Genomic DNA, 21,277 nt, shown 5'->3' with positions numbered 1-21,277 from the left:
TACATTCCTGCAGGTGGGTGGAAGGGGAATGGACGTTCCTTCCAAAGAAGTCACAGCCGCCTTTGAATTACAAGGTTAGCACATTTTTATATATATATACATATATATATATATATTCAAAAAGAAACAGGCAGGAAACCAGGTGACCAAAGTACATGTAAAATCACCTGTGTTAGGATTAGAAAATACATAGTACAAATAAAAAATTAAATCTTTTCTGGTAATGAATGCACATTATTAATATATATATATATATATATATGTATATATATTCAAACAGAAACAGGGAGGAAACCAGGCGTCCAAAGTCCGTGTAAAATTGCCTGTGTTAGGATCAAAAAATACATAGTAGAAATAAATACTTAAACCGTTTCTGGTAATGACTCTCCCCTTTCCTTGCACCATGCTTAGAGGAAAACCGAGGCAGCCCACGTTTTGCTCCCTAACTGTCGGCCGCTCCCCTTCTGCAATTAGGCAACATTTCCTAGAGGGTGTAACGTTTACTGAAAGTATTTGCCGTGGTGCAGATTGCAACACGGCCGCCCTCCCACCCCACGCTGTTCTCTTTCTCGGTGTGACCAGGGAGATTAAGCCCGGGTTGGCCACCAGAGGTAATCCAGGAAGGTGGAAGGTAAGGCGAGGACAGGATCCTGCCCTGCGCTGCAGGAGCTGTTGGAGCTAATTGGGGCATTGTGCGCCAGCAGGAACAGACGGAGAATGTTCCTGAAGGTCACTGTGACACTGGGGAGGAGTGCCAGCGTATTCATGCTGCCTTGGCACATCCACGTTGGAGGATGCTGGGCCAACGTGGAGCGGGATGGAAGCTGTGCCAAATCCTACCTGCCAGCAGCTTTTCCCATCCCTGCTTTTTTGGGTCAGAGGGGCTGTTACTACATGAGAAATTTCAATATATATAATATATATCTATATATTTAATTTTTTTTAGCTGGATTTTCACTCTTCCTCCCTGTGGTCTCAATCATGAGGAGCTGCTCCATGGCCGGGGCTCCCCCTCCTCGCAGAGCAGATTTCAGCAGCTCAGGTGCTGCAGGCAGACGTGGCCAAAGATCTCCATGCAGACCAGTAACTGAGCTGCTGTGCCTGCAAACGAAAGTGTGAAAGCCTGGCAGTAAATGCAGACCTTTCCAGGCTTTATCTTCTGGTGTTAACCCTGGAGATGACCCAACTCTTCCTGCATACCTAGCCGAGGTCACACAAAAAGCTATTTTTTTGCTCCTACATCTGAAGGACAGAAAAATCTGTATTTAGAGAGGAATTTAAGGCTACTTAAATAGGCCTTTCTATCTTTATATTATTGACCGAGGCTCAGTTAAGTGTCAAAACCCTTCATTATTGCTAGTTTGGTAGCACACAGCAGCTGCTAGAAAAAAATCAAGGTCCCATTGTGTTAGCCCCACTTTTCACTGTATTCAGACAATTGACAGTTCAATATTTAAAAAAAAAAAAAGGGGGGAGTGGGGAGAGACTCTTGTAGAAACAGTAATTCGCCAAAGTCATATAATGGTTCATTTAATCACAAAACTAGCAATGGATGCACTCTGCTTGGTTAGGATTTTATTTTGGGGAAGGACCCAAAACCATGGAGTTGCTCCTTTCCCACACTTGTCCCAGCACCCTCAGACTCATTGAATCACACGTAGGAATTTATGAGGTTTGGGGTGAAGTGAGGAATTCTCCTCTTGCCTTCCCTTTCTTTTCCTTTACATCCAATTAATCCCTGATTATTGTAGGCTCAGCTCAGCAGTAGCTCAGTGGCACAGTAAAACTATACAAGGGAATCAATAACCTAATTCCAGGAGAAATCTCTGTATTCATCAGTTAATTCACATTACATATTTTTGTATCCATTTTATTTTTATTTATTTTTTTACGTATGTTTGAATTTAGGTCTTTTGTGCCTCAGCTCGCTCTGCCCACGTCCGGGGAGGTCTGACAGGCTGGATTCCCTCTGGCTGGGGCTGAGCCCCTTGCCCAGTCCCACCAGCACCGGGTGCCACTGCAGGATGATGCCCGGAGCGTGCAGGCGATGTAAAGACACACTTCAGCACCGATCCCTGCTGCAGCTGCAGCTCTGCTGCACGGCTGCATTTGGCAATGCAGCACCCTCGCCTTTGGCACGCAGAGGATTTGGCTGGCTCTAGAGGGCTGCCGCATTCAGCATTTTGCTTTTGGCCTCTGAGATGCTCTTCAGGCGCTTGCAGAAGGATTTGCCTCTAAAGGAGCAGGAGGATTTAGAGCACTAATTTTACCCTGTTAGCAACTCTTTCCTCCAGTACTGGACCGACTCCAGTACTCTGTCCAACAAAGTGCTGAGCTACGCGAACTGCCAGGAAAGCCACATTATGGATGAAGTATATATATTCTGGTATTTAAAGTCTATATATTCTGATATTTAAAGTCTATATATTCTGGTATTTAACCCCTTGTCCTATCGGTGGTTGCACAGTGGGGAGGATGAAACCAGCCTCCCCAGTTTGCTGTCTGGAGGTGGCACAAGAAAAGTGAAGCCTGACCTTCAGAAGATCGAGGAGAGCCACAGAGGACCGAGCACAAGCGTGCCAGGCAGCAGTTGCTCGGGAGCAGAGCCGGCTTTGCTGGCTCTGTTACACAGCTCTGCTCCGCCACCCGCGCCGATTTGCTCAGCAGCTCTGCCACTGGACGCCTTTATCTGAAAGCACACGTGTTTGTGGAAATCCCTGCGCGTTTTTAGAGCCAGAACCCTTGGTGTGGTTACCAGCAGTAGCCAGGCTGCTGTTGCTAGGAGCTCGGCCCATGGTCAGAGTGCCGAAGGCTGCCTGGACCTCCGCGATGGCATCTCAAGCTCCGCGGGGCAGCAGCAGGTTGGGTTTCTGAGCCGCCACTCGCTGCTGTGGCTCCACCACCCCTCAGTCAATGAAAGAAGGCAGCCTGCACTCTTCCAGAGCACGAACCTGCTCCACCACGGGACGTTTTTTTCTTTAGGAGCTGTTCATGGCCTGTCTAGAAGCCAAGTGCAAGTTCTCCCAACTGAAGGAAGGACAGGGAGTTAAAGCTCTCCAAAAGCATTTAGAAACTGCCAAGCAAAGGTTAGAATTTCCACTACTTTTTGTTGACAAAAAACACCGTTTCGGCCTGGAGAGAAGGGGCTGAAAGGCAAAAAGTTGTAGCTGTGCAGAATGCCTCTCTAATCTCCGTGGAGATACGGCACGGAGCAGTTTATCAGTAAAATGCTGAAACCTTTTCGTGTCATCTAATGGCAGCAGTGCCCAGCTATAAGCTGAACAGCCATTTTCATCTGTTTTATGGCGTTTGGAGTGAATGTTCCAGGCCCGTCCTCCAGACGTGACTTGGAAATCTGCCCCCCCACCCCCCACCAGAGGCTACCCACCAGAAGCTGTACATAGAAACTAGACACTACTGCATATAGGAATAAGGAGAGGACCCCTTGCAGCCGTCCCAGATCCCCGGCGGTGCTGGCCAAGGGGCTGACCACGATCTTTCCTTTGGCAGACTGGTTGCCGAGATGGCCTCCGTGCCCCCCAAGAGGCAGAAGAACACCAGCCCTGCAGTACAGGGAAGGAACCAGCAACGTGCTCGGGCCTTATCAGCTGGCAGAGGTGATTCTTGTACCCCTGGTTCTATTAATTGTGCCAAATCCTATGCCCAGGGTCTGAGCTGATACCAATATGAAGTGATCTGCACTTTCTTACACCAACTAATGTGCTGGCCACTAACCTATGGCATGATTGCAGGCATACTGCACATAATTTATACCTTTGCAGATAAACCCTGTGAATATAAATCAGTCACTTTGCTTCTAAAATAATTCAAGACTGAAATTATTAATATTGGCTGGCAAACATTAGTGAAATTAAAATATTTTATGCTTACCTTGTAATTGCTTTGTTGAAAACATGAAGAAAAAAAAAACAACACCACAACCCATCCAGTATCAAACAGTTCATCTAAAAAAAAAAAAAAAAAATTTTTATTAAGAGATAATTTGGCTGTAATGCCATAAATTTTACAATGACTAAAACAATATTATTATTTTTCTGATGTATTTGTTGTTGAATTGAATTCCATGCATTGGCAGTAAAAATACGCTTTTTTTTTTTTTTTTTTTTTCAAATGAACACCTTTTTAATAAAAAGGAAAGCTTTAGGGTAGTGCTTGTCTGATGATGCTCAGATGATGATTAGATTTAGCTTTACTGTGCTGATTGGGCATGCAGCCCGAGGTGAAATGGGCAGGGTCAGGCACTAGGAATGCCCCCTGCATGCCTGGCTCCACTCACCTTGCTAGCAATTAGCCGTCTGAGGGTGCAAAACATGCAGATGAAGGCTAAAGGGATGCTAAAATAATACCTATCAACAGATTCAATGAAATGGAAGTATGTCTTTAACACTGGGACATTATAATTAGACAGAAAAGATAAGAGGCTGCCATCCCCTGGAACTCTGTATAAAGATTAGAGAGGGAGAGACACGAACGTGTTCAGACTGATGGAGGAGCATACTGGAGCACTGCAGTCGCTGCAGGATAGCTTGTGTGCCCACGTCCCAGGATAAATGGGACTGCTTATACTGGGTGATCTCCTAGTAATCCAAGCAAGGAGAGGGATGCTAAAAGAGACATAAACTCATACAGAAGGTATGACCAAGTAATTAAATGTTAAAAATAGATAAATAAATATTCACATTCCCATCTTAAAGAGTAGCAAGAGCAGCACGGTACCCCACGGTGCTAAGGAGGGCAACAACCTCAGGTGGAAGATGCCAGCAGCTGGCAGGGAGGCACAACCTTCCACGTGCTGCAAGCAGCTGAGCTGTGCTGCGCTCCTGCATGCCACTTAATTGGCCTGACAATTAGCATAATAATAATATAATAGCATGGATAATGCTGTAGTTTGCAACACTAAGGGCTTTTACTGTCAGAGCCCCTTGGTGGCCAGTAGAAGCAGAAATTTCAAGTGGGTCCTGCCTCAAAGAGTTTGCAATAGACTTTGTGTATTCCAAAATAAACTGAGCCAAGTGTGTGAGCCTGGTGGGAAACTGCATGGGCTGCACCTGGTGCGCTCCATTCATAGAGGAGCGCAAAGAAGACATAAAATAAACGCTTGTAAAACATGAGCGATAGCAACGCCCAATACCTTTGCTCCGCTTTAAAGGAGATTTGTCACTGAGTTAGTAGGTTTGACTCAAGCAATCACGGGATGTAATACAGAAAATGATAAAAGAGCAGTCCAAAGGGTAGATAGCTCCGGTCTTGTCATCTGCTGGTTTCCTGCTGCCTCCTTCCCTGCTACCACCCCATTCCAGGGGGAGCAGCACTAGGGTGGAGGAGACTTTTTTGTCTATTCCCAGGCTCTACTGCTCCCAAAGGTTTTGTGCACATGCAAGAGAAAATGGAGGCATAGCTTCTCAGCCCCTGGAAGTGTTAGGCCTTTAAATGTTTTTCGTAGATGTCTGGCCAGTGATCTGGGTCTCAGTAACCCAAATGTGAGTTATACAAGTAGTCATAAGCTGTTCATTTGCTGTGTATTATATAAGAAAAAAAAAATTAAAGAGGAATATCTGCAACTGACGTTTTCAGCCTGGTTTATCATTTCTAGAAGGGCAACAAGTCAAAGTTCTTCACCACTGCTAAAGCCAGATACAAGCACTCACTCTCCTCCAGAAATGACACAGCAGCACTTTACAGATTAGGCAGATCCCATTAACTTTGTATCGAAAAAATGATTATGTCCCACATATTCATCAGCTTCTGAGCCCTGGGAGCTGAGAATAAGCAACAGAACCATAGCAAGCTCTGACATGATTAGTTTCCAATTTGAAGCAGGGTGTTTTTCATTCCCACCCCTTCAGTCAGTGTCACCACAATTCACGTATGCCATTCCACTTTGTGGCTGCCTGTCGGGGACCTCAGAGCTGTCACATCCTGGGCTCGTCAAAATTCCTGTTGGCTTAAAAAAAATTAAAGAAATCTGTTTCAATGTACAGAGTATGGCTATCACTTTTTGGAAGGCTTTTCTTGCCCTTCTTTTTTTGCCCCCCACTCCAAGACCTGGCAGTCTGTAAGGCTTTCCTATAGCTTATTTCTGCTCAGTTTATGGCAGTTTTCCACCTAATATACCACCTGATTGCACCATCAGGTTACGTTAGCAATAATTTCTGAATTGTTTTAAGACTGCACCAGGTATGGCTATAAAGTCAATTTAAGTGATCCCTTACAGTATTTTATTCTGTAGCAGCTGCCTTTTTACATGTGCATTTTATGGAGAAGATCCCAGATCATCTGAAGTTTCTCAATTTTCATTTTTGCAGCTATTTCTACCACCTCTGAACTGGAGCTTGATGAAGCCAAGCCTCACGAGAACAGAATACGTGTTAAGGCATGCCCTCAAGAAATACAGCCAGAAGAAGCGATACGAGAGGTGCCAAAGGGACCAGGACCTTATTTTTATATCAGTGGATCCAATGGAGCTGGACTGTAAGTAGGTCCTCTCAGCAGATTCATAGAAGAATACTGTGACAATATACGAAAGCACACAACATCAGCTGTTAGCATCAAATCACTTTTTACTTGGTGTCTTTTTGGAGTGACACATACGAGCAATGGTTTAAAAATAATTCAAATGGAAAGTACCTACTGGAAGAATAGCTGTGGTAAAATAGCTAACTGCTATCTCTGTGCAAAGAAACTAAATACTTCTGTTTATTTAATGAAAGTTTCTCTGTTTGGGCTGAACAAAAATCACTTAGCTACTCCACGTAGCAGATCTGCTAGCATCATCACCAGAGCTAGGCACCACTGTTGTTGATCAACATTCTGTTGTGCTAAATGCAAAACAAGCAAAAAAATAAGAAGAGATTTCTGCCCAAGGAAAATTGTCAGATCAGAAGTTTCATCTTTTCCTTTCCAGCATACTGACACTCTTCTCTAGACGTTGTCACCAGCAAGCAGCACAGAATGGCTGCTGTAAACAGCACGCTCCTTGCTGCATTTCCATAGCTTTGACTACAAACAGCTTTTTCTATTGCTACTTGTCATCTCTCCTTGTGCTGCTCAGCAGAGAGGTGCCTTACTAAGACTGGACCGCAATGCAAATCATTCCTATGCCACGGGTACCTCATGCATCCTAATTGAAATAACCCTGCTGAAGTGGTGCAGGTTCTCATTAGTGCTGCAGAATCACAATGTCCTTAGCATACAGGCCCACTTGCAGCCATCCTAATTAATGTTTCCCACCTTATCCCCCACCCAGGGGCTCCTGGGGGTGTTAGGTCAGGCTCCCAGGGAAAACTATAAGGAGTTCAAGGGACAGGAGCTAAGTAAGTCTTTGTTACTGGAAGGGAGGCTACTTTGCTATTTTGTTTTCCATACGCAGTGTGAGCATCTATTGCCAGCGCAGAGGCTGGCAGCGTATCTATGACAACAGAAGACAGGATTACGCACTGAAATGGTGTGAGATCAAGTGCCGAGAGACCTATTACCATTTCAAAGAAGGTAGAGGTGCCACTGGGTCTTGAGCGGGAGAGGGCAGTGGGAAAAACTTGAGAATGCTGGACTTGTGACTCCCGGGGCGGAGGAGGTCACCTGCGGGGTAGGAGAACCAGGTAACCTCAACTCGTTGGCAGACCTCGGCGGGGATATCGGAGCTGGATTGCCATGGTGATTAAAGAAAGGATTTTAGACAAGAGAGCAGCTTTGGGAGAAAAGATACCATTGAAATGAATTAAACACAAAGCATCATAATCACTTCTGAAAGGCGGCCCTCCCTCTGTGGATTCGAGCCCGCAGGCAGCAGTAGGGCTGAGGCTGCCCTGCAGCACCGGAGCAGTGAGCAGCCTGCTCTGGCACCTGCACTGGGCAAAGCTCTGCATGCAGAGAGTGCCCCACGTCAATGGGCAGCCACACGGCCTTTTCCAGGTGAGCAGAGAAAAGGAACGGTGCGTGTGTAGAACGAGCAGCAAAGCTCAAGATGGGTCACCCCATACACCCCAGGCCTGGATATCTCTAGGGAGAGGAGAGTCCCTAAAAGCCAAACAGCTCTGCCGTGCTGACATTCAGCTTTTTGAGCTGCTCTCTACCCTCGGTCCCATCAGTGCATCCTGACATCCCAGGGCCCAGCCACCTCTCCCACCAGTAGTGAGAGTCAGCAGCGACCAGGTCAGCTTCATCCTCCACATTCTCCTGCATGGGACAATGAGAACAACCTTTTTTTTTTTCTTTTTCCTCAAACAGGTGAACAGCTTCTCTACCAGATTCCCAACAACAGAGTCCTCACCAGTAAGATAGGGCTTTTATCCTGCCTGAGAGAGCAAGAGCGTGTGATGAAAAAGGTCGGCAGGAGCTCTAATTCCAAGTAAGAACTCTCACCTCCTTGAACCTTGAGCAGAAACTTATGCCAAGCAAAAGTGAGAGCATATAAACAAAGGAGCAGCTTCTTCTGGATGCATAACAGTACAGGACACAAAGTATATGGTGTTTTATTTTCCTTATTGTCCAGAAAATCATCCTCCCCACCCTCCCCCCTACTCCTCCCATCTCCCCTCCTCCAAAGTACCTACATTAAAGATTGAAATATCTGGAGTTGTACAAAGGCCAGGTCTCCAAAGATAGTGGTTACAATAATTCCCCTCTTTTGGGTGCATTCTCCTACTGGAAGAACCAACCTCTTGTAGCAGAGACACTGTAAATATAAAAGCAGTTTATTGCTATCTCTGGTCCTCTATTTTTGACATATCCATACAAAAAAAAAAAAAAAAAAGGCAATTCTATACCACGGTTACCTGCAGCCATCTCAGTTTTCAAAAGAAATGAGCATATGGAGAATGTCTTAAGGTTAAAATATATTCTTGAAAGTGTATGGGATGAGGTAGCTCAAGAAAAAAAAAAAAAATTGTCTGCAAAGAAGGAAAAAAGCCTCAAGTGTCTTGCAAGTATCCTTTCAGAAAGTAACCAAGGAATGAACATGTTGGATAGGGTTTTCAACTTGTATTTGATTTTCCCATAGGTTACTGAAGATGGAAGAATTCTTCCCAGAATCTTTTCGCCTGGACTTAAAAGATGAGAGAAATGCCTTTTTTGAGATTTGCAAAGGTGAATTGTCTTCATCTTGGTAGCAACCAGTTTAAATAGCTATGTGTTCCTCTAAGAAGTTCGTTAATGTAGCCACAGTAATAACCACTGATGTCCATCAGTGATGTTTGTGTGTGTGCAGATACATACACTCGTTGAAGCGAGCAGTTTTCAGAGCCCACGAACTGGCATACCGGTGTTTCACACCCCACAGGTCACTATAACAGACTCGTTCTCTCTTTAGAAGAACAGATTTGGATCTGCAAACCAAGCTGCTCTAACCAAGGTCGAGGAATTTTCCTCCTTAAAAATCCTGCTGCTGCCAACATCCTTCAAGCCAAGCTCCACAGCTCAGAGAGAGACCTGCCCAGCAAGAGGGTGCAGTGCAGGGCTCCCCAGGCGAGAATAGTGCAAAGGTAGAGATCGAAGCCTGGGAATCCACGTGTGAGTAGTGTGCTTAATCAAGCCATACTAGCCCCAGTGCATTATTTTGTTCCGTAGGTGTTTAATATATTTATACCACATCTTCCCATCGACATAGGGGATTTCATTTTGTGGGAGAGAGGCTGTTTCTCTGGTTAGTCCATCTTGCATCTGCACTTCAGTCATTTTAAGGCAGATCTTTGCCATCAGAAAGAGTTTGCCTTTGGAAATTTAAACAGGGCTTCAAAAGGCCAGGTGCTACATTTCTGTACATGACAAAAGCCTTGCATGAAGTTATTTAAACTAGGGACGAGTTTAAGCTACCCTACCTCAGTGCTCATCTTGATTTCTAATAGCAAGGAACTGGCTTAGGCTGTGAATAACGAGACTCCATGCACCTTTGAAAACTGTTTGCTAGCACTGATTGTTTTAACAGCATATTCTTGGTATTTGTGTGGGCATCCAGCGAGCTTTGATGATAAAAGGAAACAATTCCCAGATGACATCAGACTGGCAATAAAAGCAATGGTGCTTCATGAAGGGTTCTTTGTGTTCAGACAAAATTTCTGTATTCTCCAGTAAATATTAGTAAATCTTTAATTACCTTCTGAGACTCAGCACGGCTTCTGTTCCTCCAGAATCCATTCCTAGCAATTCTGGCCTCTCTTCTGAGCGCCCTCTGCTGCCACTCACCTTAAGGAATGTTGAAACAAGGATAAACAAACATCTTTGTTCTGCGGTGTAAAATGAACTGGCAGTGGGGTTTGGGGTGAGCTTTGAACTGCCATGCGTTACGGCTGCCTGTTGGTGACATGTCTTGCAATGCCCTCACAGGTACATCCACCAGCCTCTGCTCCTGGAAGGGAAGAAGTTCGATGTCCGGTCTTACCTCCTCATTGCCTGCACTGCACCCTATGTGTTGTTTTTTGCCCAGGGTTATGTCCGCCTGACCTGCACCAATTACGACGCCATGTCTGACGATCTGACCGTTCATCTCACCAACCAGGTAAACCACGTGCATTTAGCTCAGAAGAAGGGGAGGAGGGACTACAGAGAAGGGAAGCAAAAAAAAGCCTTGAAAGGCTGAAAATATGCCTCGTGCATGCAAAAGCTGTGCACCCATGAAATGGAGGCTGAACAGAAGTAGTACTCTCTGCCATGGACCAATTTTCTGCTTATGCTGACAATTTCTTTCCCTGGACATCTTCCTCCTGACATTTTTCTCTCATATATCTGTAGAGAAGAAGCCTTTGTGGCTACCTAGCACAAACGAGCCTTAGTCTTGGCTAAGGACTTTGCTAATCTTAAAGGATTTTGCTGTGCTTAAATGTGATAATCATAATGATGTAAGATGCAGATGTGTTCTCCAAGAGCCATCATTCTTAAATCTCCACCTTGGCTTCTCAAATGAGATTTATGCACCAAGACTGCTTTGGCTCATATTCCCATCCCACCTCTTGTCATACAAAATAAAAACCTTTCTTATTTAAAACTACCTGAGTTTTTTTTTCCTTCATATGAGCCACTTCAGTAGTTAGGACTGACCTTGATGGAAGAGAATGAAAAGAATTGTAAGGGAGAAAACAGCTTTTAAAGCCCCTCTCCCTGTGTTCTGAAAATGGGCAAAATGTGCATTAGGGAGCTATGAGAGAAGCCCACTTCAGTTCTTGTTGGAGTATTACAGTTCCTGCAGGAGCACAGTTCAGGACAGCAGATTATAGCTGCTTCCTGCAATATATGCTATTATCAGTATGCTGCTTGTTTTCCTGGAATAGTTTGTTTGCTCAGGTAGAGAGCTATCCACACGGGAATTCAGGTGCTTGGGTAGGATCCCATGGCACAAGCGATATTAAACAAAGGACAGGTGTTTATTAGCAGAACATAAATTACCTAGGTTCCCGCTGGGAGGAGGGAAACGAAATTTGCAGGAGCAGCTGGTAAAAGGCCAGACTTCGAGTCACAGTTGATTCTGCCCTTGTTCCCCTCCTACCCCAGGAGTGATAAACTCCAGCTGACTTAGGGGTTAATGAGACAGTGGAAGAGAGGAATTGTTTGGAACCAGACTTAGTCCAAAGAATATCATGACTATTATTTGAAAACACCTCTGCCCATCTGCCAAGCACTGATCCAGATACATCATACATGCACACAGAGAAAACACTGCTTTGACAGAGAGCTTGGATAGCTGTCTCCGTGCTGTCCATGTGTCAGGCACATCACTGGGGCAGTGCTATAAGTGACTCCCAGTGCACTTGCTCAGATTTAGATCTGCTGGTGAGGGGCTGTCTTCCCTCCACGTCAATAACGTGATCCTGGGGTTCTTCCCACCTCCAGATCCTTGGAAAAACTTGGGGTGCTTTGATGTCTGCCAGAAACCTAATCCTCCCCTTGCTCTGTCCCCCGCCTCGCAGTACATGCAGAAGAAGAACTCCCTGTACAGCCAGCTGAAAGACGAGACGGTTTGGCGGATGGAGCACTTCAACAGCTACGTTAATGAGAAGTTCACGAAAACCAACGGCCTCCCCAAGGACTGGGTTTTCACCGTGTTTACTGTGAGTGCAAGCAAGTGTATGGTGTGAGAGTCTGCCTAATTAGGGTGACTGGAGTAGGGAGGAAAACCTTCAATTCAGTGGAGTCCCTAAGGAAACATATGCACCGAGCAAGGAGATATTGATGGTCCCATGGTAACCATTTGCCTGCAGATGATAAACACAGAAATCAAGACACACAGAGTTTAATTTTAGTGGTTAATAAAATGGGTAAACTGCTGTTAAGGAGAGTGTGAATGTACATCCTGGCATAAAAATGCAATTTTGTCCTTCACATTCCTCACCCAATGCTGTGGTCCTGTGCTGAAAACCAAGGTACACACCAGAGAGACCTATTAGCCTGCAAAGGGACTACACTTACAGTGGTCTCTTCCCTGTCTGGCTTGGTCTCTCTCTTCACTTTTGACACAATTTTGCCACATGAAAAGCATATCAGGGCCTGAGATCTCTCATAGAGGAGAGATGAAAGACTCAGCTGGCTTGATTTCTTACCATCTTCCTGTCTCACAGAGGAAACACAGCAAAGAAATTATCTGAGTTCATGAGACATCATCTCATCAGCCTGAGTCTAGCGATGCATCGCTGAAGATCATCACTAAAAATTGCACAAACAGCTCATTCTGAGTAAGGGACAAGGGCTGACATCCCTACAGGAACCAGTTTCTGGAGAAACAATTTAAAGAGGGGACTTCATCAACTCAAAGTGGACGGGCATAGAGTATTAAAACACAGCAGCCTTCCAAGTCTAGAGAGGAGCGCTGCTAGAGGCAGGGGAAGAAAAAATGTCCCTAAACCGGGAGGACAGCAGTGATTTGCAGTCACTCCCATGCCCTTGGCGTTGACTGATCAGTTATCCCCGCTCCCTGTCTTTCAGAAAAGGATGCAGCAGATCATGTTGCAGTGCTTCCTGGCGGCCAAGCACAAACTGGATCGCAAACTGGGCTACTTTGACCTCATTGGCTGCGACTTTTTAATCGATGAAAACTTTAAGGTATGACTAAAATATTGCCAAATACTAAGTATGATATTGGCCAGGTGTCTAATGCCAGCAGCATAGAATGGCTGACAAAGGCTCTGGCACTAGGAATTGAATAGAGCAGACATTCAGCCAGCTGTGAAGTGCAGGATTTATTTTTTTTCCCCAATTCCATTGTCCAGCATCAAGACATGGCATATATACAGCCTGCACATGTACTGCACAGAGAAACGCTGGCTTAACAGCTCATGAGGGGAAGAAAAATATTTACTGCAGCAGAAACTGCTCTGTGCAGAATTTTCTTGGTAAAGTGGAGTTCACATTGAGAAGCATGGGTATCGTGATGTCCACTCGGTTGATAGCAAACATATTGGAATTTTAATGCCCGCTCAGGTTGTTTATCTCTCCAGAAACCAAACATGACAGGCAATCAGCCAGCATAAATGATTTTGTAATGCCGCTAATGTCACGTGGAGTATACTGATTTACACGAGCTGAGTATCCAAGAAAGGACTCGCCTTCGGCACACAGCAGAATCAGTCATTATCGATTCCATGTCAGCATCAGCACCTCTACGTTCATTGTGGGTTTAGCATTTAGCAATAGGTTAGCCCGCCGAGTCTATAAAACCTGCTAGAATTACAGCTCAAGCTTGTGAAGAGTGAATGAAACTCAGGCAAGAAAAGCCAGAAGAAAGGGAAATGCTAAATACAGTGACTGAGCTGCTTTCAGAGCAGGCAGGCCTTCAAAACCCACCTGATCTAAACATAACAGAAAGCCATCTGGCAGATTCTGCTGTTGCTAAAGCAGAAAGGAACTCAAACATATTCCAGCAAAGGGCAGTGGGAACAGCAAACCCTATGAAAGAATGGAATTAATGTATGCATCGCCCAGACAATAGCCTCCTTTGTCCGGGAAGTCAATGGCAAAGAGGAATAAATGGGAAAGACACAGAAAGTGGTGCTTCTCGAATTTCAGAGGCAATTGTCTTTTGCAATGTTGGCATGCAAAGTCCCGGCTGTGTAAACTTTAAGTAGAATAGGAGATCCAGTGTCACTCTATTGTGGCAGTCCCTACCTGGCTAGTTAAAAACTTGAGTATTTAAAGATCATTACATCCCCATGCATTTTACATAGGGAGAGATAAATAAAATATGTTTCTTGACAAGTACTATCAGTAAGAATGAGGGGGATTTCTGGACGCTTAGTGGTGATGGAGTCAGTTGGAACCTGGAACATGCATTTGAGAGAGGGTAAAGTGGAAATTTAGGCATTTATTTAAGCATAGCTTCGTCCATGTTCCACTGGGGTGCAATAAACCAACATTTTTATTTTTTAACACTGCTCTGTGCAGCGAACTCTCAGTCCTCTGTGGGTTACCATTACAATTCCTGGTCTGACATCCTGCCCTCTCCACCTGTAATACACAACAGCCTTATGCTCCCTGGCATCCTATTTGAGGACGTGCAGAATTTGCTTTACATTGATTTAACATGGTCTTGTGTTCTGTCCTAGAGCCCCTCATGCTCTTCCTTCTTCCTTATCTGAGATGCAAATGCCCCCAGCATCACGCCTAATAATTCTTGAAGACTCTGCAGCATCCTGGCCCAGTCCTTGGAAGGTGCTTTCCTGCCTCAGAGTTCCCAGAAGCACAAATCATGAAAGCTGGGCCTGCAGAGAAACCACAGCTTTCTGTAGAGCTTTGTATGTTCATATGAAGGCTGAGAAGAACAAAGTACTTTGAAGAGGAGAGAAAAAGTGATGGATGTGGTTTTACTGTTACCGTTTCTTTTTCTTTCTCTCTTTTTTTTTTTTTTGAGCTTCCTCGTTTTGTATTATAAATGCCCAAGCCACTACACAACTACACAGCTTTGGACACTGTCATTTAAATGCCCAAGGAACCTGTTTTCAGAAAGCATTGCATCAGCAGTGCGAAAGGGCTTCTCCAAAGAAATGCTGGGAAGATAAGATGTGTGAATTTTTCATCAGCCATAAAGGGATTCAGCTATCCATCACGAGAGAACAGACTGAATATAGATAAGCCATTTGCCAATTTGTGATAGATGTACATAAAACAAAGATAACTCTCAAATCCCTTGCTAAAGAAGGGCTGGTCCCTTAGATTGGAACGACACAGCTTTTCATTCGCTCCAGTTCCACAAGGATGCTGCAGAGCTGGATGTGCCCACTCCACACAGGGCACAGAACAAGTTATTTTATTCCTGTTTCCGACTGGCATTCCTGTGCTGCTTAAAGCTCCAGCCAGAGGTCAGGCCCCCAGGACACCTGCCGCAGAACAAGGCAGCCCTGTTGCAGATAGCTTGGGGCTCTGAGCACGTTCCAGCCAACCTCTGCAGGAACTGCTCATGCTGCATCTGGCCCTACACAAAGAACAAGGAGTGAGACCTCAGATCCCGGTGCAATACACTTAGAGGCTGCAGCTGGCATGCTGTTTGAGGGCCTATGGAAAAATTCTACTATTTAAAGTGTTTAAGCCTACCTGTGATGTCTTGAAGTGCAGTTGTGCTGGCGGGCTCCAGGGAGCAGGAACCTCATCAGCACCAGAAGCATCCAGAGCAGCACCGCTTGCCCAAGCACCATTATTGCTCTCGTCACTTGGAAAGCCTAAAGAAAAAGGATAATGTACAGTTAGGAGGTCAAGAGCAGATGTTCTAGATTTTGGTTCCTTTGCCATGTGTTTGCTATCAAATTCGAAGCAAGGCACCTGCATACCAGATGCAGGGAGGGGGCTCAGGTGTTTTAATTGTACACAGCTCCCCATGAACATTGGAGGTAGTCACATGGATATGCTGGATCTTGGCTTTATTCTCTCTGCTTTCCCTAAAATAAAACAAAAAGCATTTCTTAACTTGTCCTGGTTGTTGAAAGCATTTTAAAAACCTGCGAAACACTTACGTAGCACAATGTAAAAGATGCACAGTCTGACAGACGTGAACACTTCCTCCTGCTCATCAGTTTTGTTTGTTTTGAAGGAGAGGGAACCAAAACCTAGTCAAGACAATTATAAAGGTTCATTGAGTTTGTCTGTCAGCAGAAAACCTTATGAACTTTTAATAGGAAAAAGGAAATTTACTCAGAAGAAAGTTTGCCAAGAAAAATGAATGTAACGTAGGTGCCCTCTGTTGGCATCTGCAGAGCAGGTTATTTTTGAGCGGCTGTCCCAGTTCCCCTCTGGAAAAAAAAAACAAGACATTTCACCACCCTCACTTATCAGTCTTTCCATTTGTTTCAATACAGTATTTCAAAGAAGCGAAAATTATTGTTGTATTTTATTGTCAGCAAAAACAAAGTGCCAAAGTGAAAGCTATCACGTTGCCAAAATCTACCACCCACATTTCACTGCTACTTGCAGGCAAACTCGTTGCTGCTTTAGAGGAAAAAAAAAAAAAAAGAAAAAAAAAGAGAGAGAGAGAATATATGTTTTAAAAATTCAATTAAAACAGCCTGGGGCTGTTGCATGATTAAATAACCTTCCTGAAAAAAAAAAAAAATCAAGTAATTCCTATACGTCCTCTATACAAGATGCAGCACCATATGGCGAAGGCAGGAAGTGAACAGATGAGTTTCTTTCATGGCAGGGAAAAGAAATAGTAAACAGAATTACATTCAAGTCAACTGGTTGGTTTCACATAGACTTGTAACTGGACCATCACATGCTGCAGCTAGGAGCTGCATACTTTGCCACGTCAAAGGGAAATAGAGATGAAACTTGTGTAGATACACAAAATGAGTATCTTCTGTGGCTTTTACCTAAAACCAAAGCTTACCCAGGAAATCAAATCCAAGGGCTGATTGAGAACTCAGTGCCGTTTGCTTGGTTCTGACCCCATTTCCACCCCAAATCAAAACATGATTCCTAGATTCCTTGTAACTTTCACATGACTCAAAAAACTCAACTCAAAACCACTACAGAAATTAGTATGTTAAGAGACACGGTGCCCCTGCACGCCTATAGAGCAGGAGTTTAATCTAAAGACTATCAGCTGGAAACACCAAATAATATGTAGTGTCGTTCCCAAGTAACAAAATGTATGCAAAATTGAATTCAAGTCCTTCTGAAAATGCTGTCTTACCTGCACTCTGTGCCAGGAGATCTTGTTGGGATTTATTTGTATTCTTACATCTCCAGGCATTCACTAAGTCAGTAAAATGGCATTGCTGTGACTCTGAGTGGATCCAGCCTGCTTTCCTGATTGACGTTCATCTTTCCTAGGTCTGGCTTCTGGAGATGAACGCAAACCCCGCATTGCACACCGACTGCAAAGTCCTGAGAGACATCATCCCCGCTGTGGTCTACGAGAGTCTTGGTAAGCGAGGAAATCACAGGGTGGCCGGAGCAGATAATGATATCACTCTGCTGCTTGTCGGAGGAGATCCTTGTTGATATCAGTTGTAGCTGCAAAATAGCCTTGGAATAAAGATATCTTGCTGCTGAGTGCTTGTCATATGGAAAGCACTGAAATTTCTACACGGTGCAGACCCAGAAAATCTAAGGTCTCATTAGCCATGCTTCCATTAGAAGGAAATAAGTGGCTAATTTTTTTGTTATAATTACTTTTAGAAATGCTTTCTTATATATTTATGTACAAAAGACTAACTCTTCATACGTGACCCTGTAGGTGCACCTGCACATTTTCTCCATGCTTGTTGCTCTGCATGCACAGAACTGAGGTCAGTTTGTGCAACGTGCCTTACACAGACACAGCAGTGCTCAGGGCAGCTGTAGCTCCCACTGTGCCTCACCAATTCGGCTGACAACTGTTACATGAACTGTACAAAGACAGAAAAAAACCTTATGCAGCCTGATGTACCTTAACTACAAGTGGTCCTGCCTGGAGGGGTGCACCAGGAGGCCCCTCAAGGTCCCTTTTGCCCCTGGTTTTTGGTGATAGCACCGTATGCATAAAGAGAAGCAGTAAAGGGAGCACCTCTCTCCACATGACAAGTATTGGTGACAGTCTACTCATGCTTTCATTCATAAATACAGTTACCTTGCTGTACATATCTCCATTTATTTTGGGGGGTTATTCATATTCTGTATTGCACTGTCAACAGCTCTATAATATTTTCCCTACCATTTTCCTAAAGTTTTGCCAGTGGGGCTGAAGCGAATGCAAGAAAAGCATGGGGGCTGTGTCTTTATTTTCTTATTTTCATTGTCTTAATAATCCACGGAGGCCACAGATCACAGGCTGGAAACCAGTTCCCCCCTGGCCCACACACACAGCTGCATCGTGCGCAGCTGCCTCGTGGGCAGACACGATGAGCTCGGGTACACGTTGCCCCCGGGGTGCTCAGACCACCTCGTAACTGAGGCTTCTCTTCCAGATCTGGTTCTCGAGATCTTCAACAAGTGCCTGAAAGGCCGGAGCGTGCTGCCTTTGGAGACACGCTGCCACTTCGTGCTGCTCTACAACGAGGATGCCACGGACCTCGGCCAGAAGCAACTCCTGAAGCTCAGACCCGGCGGACTGTGCATGGGACGGTACCTGCGGCCACACACGGACAGTGCCAGCTACTTTGGGCACAGCCCCACCAAAGAGATGGACGCCTCTTCCAAAAAACTCGGTTGCTCCAAAAGAAAAGTTGCCTTGTTGCCTAAAAAGACTTGCCAACAAACCATCTCCTAACCTAACACGTGCAGCTCTTCGACCACCATGGATAAACATGCTGAGCCACTACAGAGCAAGAGGGTTTTGACAACTTCAAACATAAAAAGCAAATAAAAGCTAAACTTCTATGTGCTGTGCGTGTCCTGCTCCTTTTTTTCAGCTGGTATAAAGAGAAGGTGTGAACTGGAACACCAGCAATGATGTGTTTCGTTCTTCTGCAGAAAGCAGCCAGCCAGAAACTACAGAAAAATTACAGAAAATGAGACCACCGCTACCACATTAACAACCATCCCTTTTATAAACAATGTTGATCTCACAGGTGCAAGCCAGAAACCAGCCAAGCTTTTTACAAAGTCATTCTCCAGAAAGGCAGGGAGATCAGCTGCAAAGACTAAACCTAGGGCTCAACAGAAGAACCCCCCCCACTGGTCCCATAACTCCCTTCCTCCCCAGCTGTGCCTTGCACATTTAACCGTGTTATATTAAGAGTCTCTTTCGTTTTTCATTTGGTTGAGGTGACAACCACAGAGCAGCACATGCTTATCACATCAAGGCCATCATCTCAGCAGGAAGCAATGACGCTTGGGGGACCAAGGAGACGAGGAGTAGGGCGAGAGGTTTAAAACCAACAGGAAATGCTTTCACATCTCAGATGCTGCTGCTGCTAACACGAGGAGAATGTAAATGAGCAGCAAGTGGAAGGGTGCATGCGTTCTTCCTTCCCCTCCTGTCCTTACTCTGACTGACTGCCATTCAAGCACATTCATGCGATCCTCTGACTGCCAGCATCACTTTGAAGCCAGCATCTGGGGACGTGGGAGCCAGTGACCGAGGATGGGATGCTGCAGCCTGAGTGCCAGGCAGGCTGGGTCTGCAGGAGCAAGCCAGGACGAGGTGGAGCTATTGAAGACAGGCAGGACCAGGTAGGAAGCAGTTTTGGGGGTGTGAGAAGTGCCAACCATCAAACAGAAAGGTGCTGACAACTGAAATCTGATGTCTGTGTCTGCTTGCCAAATGGCTCCCTTAAAAAAATAAATAAAAGAAAGAAAGAAAAAAAAAAAGAGCTTTTGCTTCTTCCCCTTTTCTAGATAGTATTTACAGTAACGCTAAATGTCAGGCACTTCTAACTAGAGCCTGCCTACTTCTCCTTAGTAGGTCCCCTTAGGTGTCACAGTCTCTTAAGGTAGAGGGTCGGCATTTGAGAACCTGCAGGTGGGAATATTCCCCCCTGCCAGGGATGTAACGCTCTTTCTGCTTGTGCAACAACCACAACCAAGTCCTGGGGCTCTGGCGAGCACTGCTCTCGTCTCATCGGAAACGGATGGTTTCACTCGGTGTCACACGCCGGAGGCAATTGGAGGCCTGAGGAAGCTCAGGAGGCCCTTAGCCCTGCTCCCTCCTCTGGAGCAGCCTCAGCTCTTCCCAAATCTTGCTTGGCAGATGCTTGTCTAGCCTGTCCTTGAACACCTCCAGTGATGAAGGTTCGGCAGTGTCCCAGGCAAGCCATGGTTTCTCCCCAGTAGCTAACCTCTAATGCAGGTAAGGCCATTGTCTCTACCTTATCTACCACAAACAGAAAGAAAAAAATAAATCCCCTCCTCTTTCTGGTGGTCTTTTACATCTGTGAAGACTGTTATCATACCACCTAAGTGTTCTGTACTCCAGGCCAAGTGTTGAGCTACATTTCCTTCCATAATTTCACCAGAAGCCAGGAAACGGGGTCGTTCTTCCCATGTCCATCCAGGCAGGCACACTGAGAGTGCCTTCATCATCCTTCCCGTACAAAGCCAGCAGAAAACCAGGAGTCTAAGTGCTCTGATGAATTTAGGCCATAGTTTCTGTTTAATGTGAGGGGGCCTTCAGCATTATCTTTCCCAAAGGTTCAGCTTTGTTATTCCTTGACATGCCTGCTTTCTGATTCTGCATCTACCGCATTTTCCCCTAGAGTTCACTGAGCTGTTACCAGCCAGTCCTCAAGTCTAAAATAGAACATTTTAGCATACACAAAAATTATGTCAGAAATCCATAAATTGGTCTGCTGACTGAGCACAAATCCCTCTCTCTCTTTTAAACAACGCTTGCAAGTATCTTTCTATGCCTTTCCATCTTCTCTTCCATTTCAGAAAGTGGTCCATCTCAGACGGCCAGAGCGAGGGATCCCTCCAGCCTAAGGACCCTGCAACCCCCACGGAGACAGAAGAGGTATGAGCAGGGTCACGCAAGCAAAGATTCATATGTAGAACCAAGGAAGAAATCAGAGCCCTGTTTATCTCACCCACCACGGCTTTATCCTGATGCAGTGTCCTGTTACAGTAAAGTGCCAGATGCTATAACATTCCCTTTATTTTGAAAGCAAATAATCAGCAGTCCTGTCTGTTTTGAGGCCCACGCACAGTTTTCCAGCTTGCTTTCTACAACTCCACATGCATGAAAGTTTGTCACCACAAGTCAGCTGGGGAATTTTTCCTGGGACCATGTTTTATCACCATTGCTGAGAACATGCCCAGAGAGAGAGGAAGAGATCTATGCAAATTCACACATACAGTCAACATCCCAATCTCCCATGGTCTGGGCAGAAAAAGCACACCCCCTCCCTCTCTTTTAGCTAGTTAG

General features: G+C 45.1%; 1 protein-coding gene across 1 annotated transcript; it reads left to right on the top strand.

The window, feature by feature from the left end:
* The first annotated feature begins 2,780 nt into the window (after positions 1 to 2,780).
* TTLL10 (tubulin tyrosine ligase like 10) lies at positions 2,781 to 20,866 on the top strand. The gene is given in 16 exon segments (XM_040533540.1): positions 2,781 to 2,861; positions 2,983 to 3,086; positions 3,511 to 3,617; positions 6,327 to 6,492; positions 7,391 to 7,509; positions 8,248 to 8,368; positions 9,020 to 9,105; positions 9,329 to 9,500; positions 10,342 to 10,513; positions 11,919 to 12,059; positions 12,931 to 13,047; positions 17,266 to 17,359; positions 18,381 to 18,607; positions 18,609 to 19,587; positions 20,105 to 20,203; positions 20,788 to 20,866. Coding segments are annotated over 13 exon segments (1,761 nt in total). The 5' UTR covers positions 2,781 to 2,861; positions 2,983 to 2,991; the 3' UTR covers positions 18,753 to 19,587; positions 20,105 to 20,203; positions 20,788 to 20,866.
* Positions 20,867 to 21,277: the final 411 nt, after the last annotated feature.

This window comes from Cygnus olor, chromosome 21 (assembly GCF_009769625.2).
Source record: "Cygnus olor isolate bCygOlo1 chromosome 21, bCygOlo1.pri.v2, whole genome shotgun sequence".
NCBI classification, from domain to species: domain Eukaryota; kingdom Metazoa; phylum Chordata; class Aves; order Anseriformes; family Anatidae; genus Cygnus; species Cygnus olor.
The sequence above is the reverse complement of the archived record's forward strand: the minus strand, read 5'-3'. Positions and strand labels throughout refer to the sequence as shown.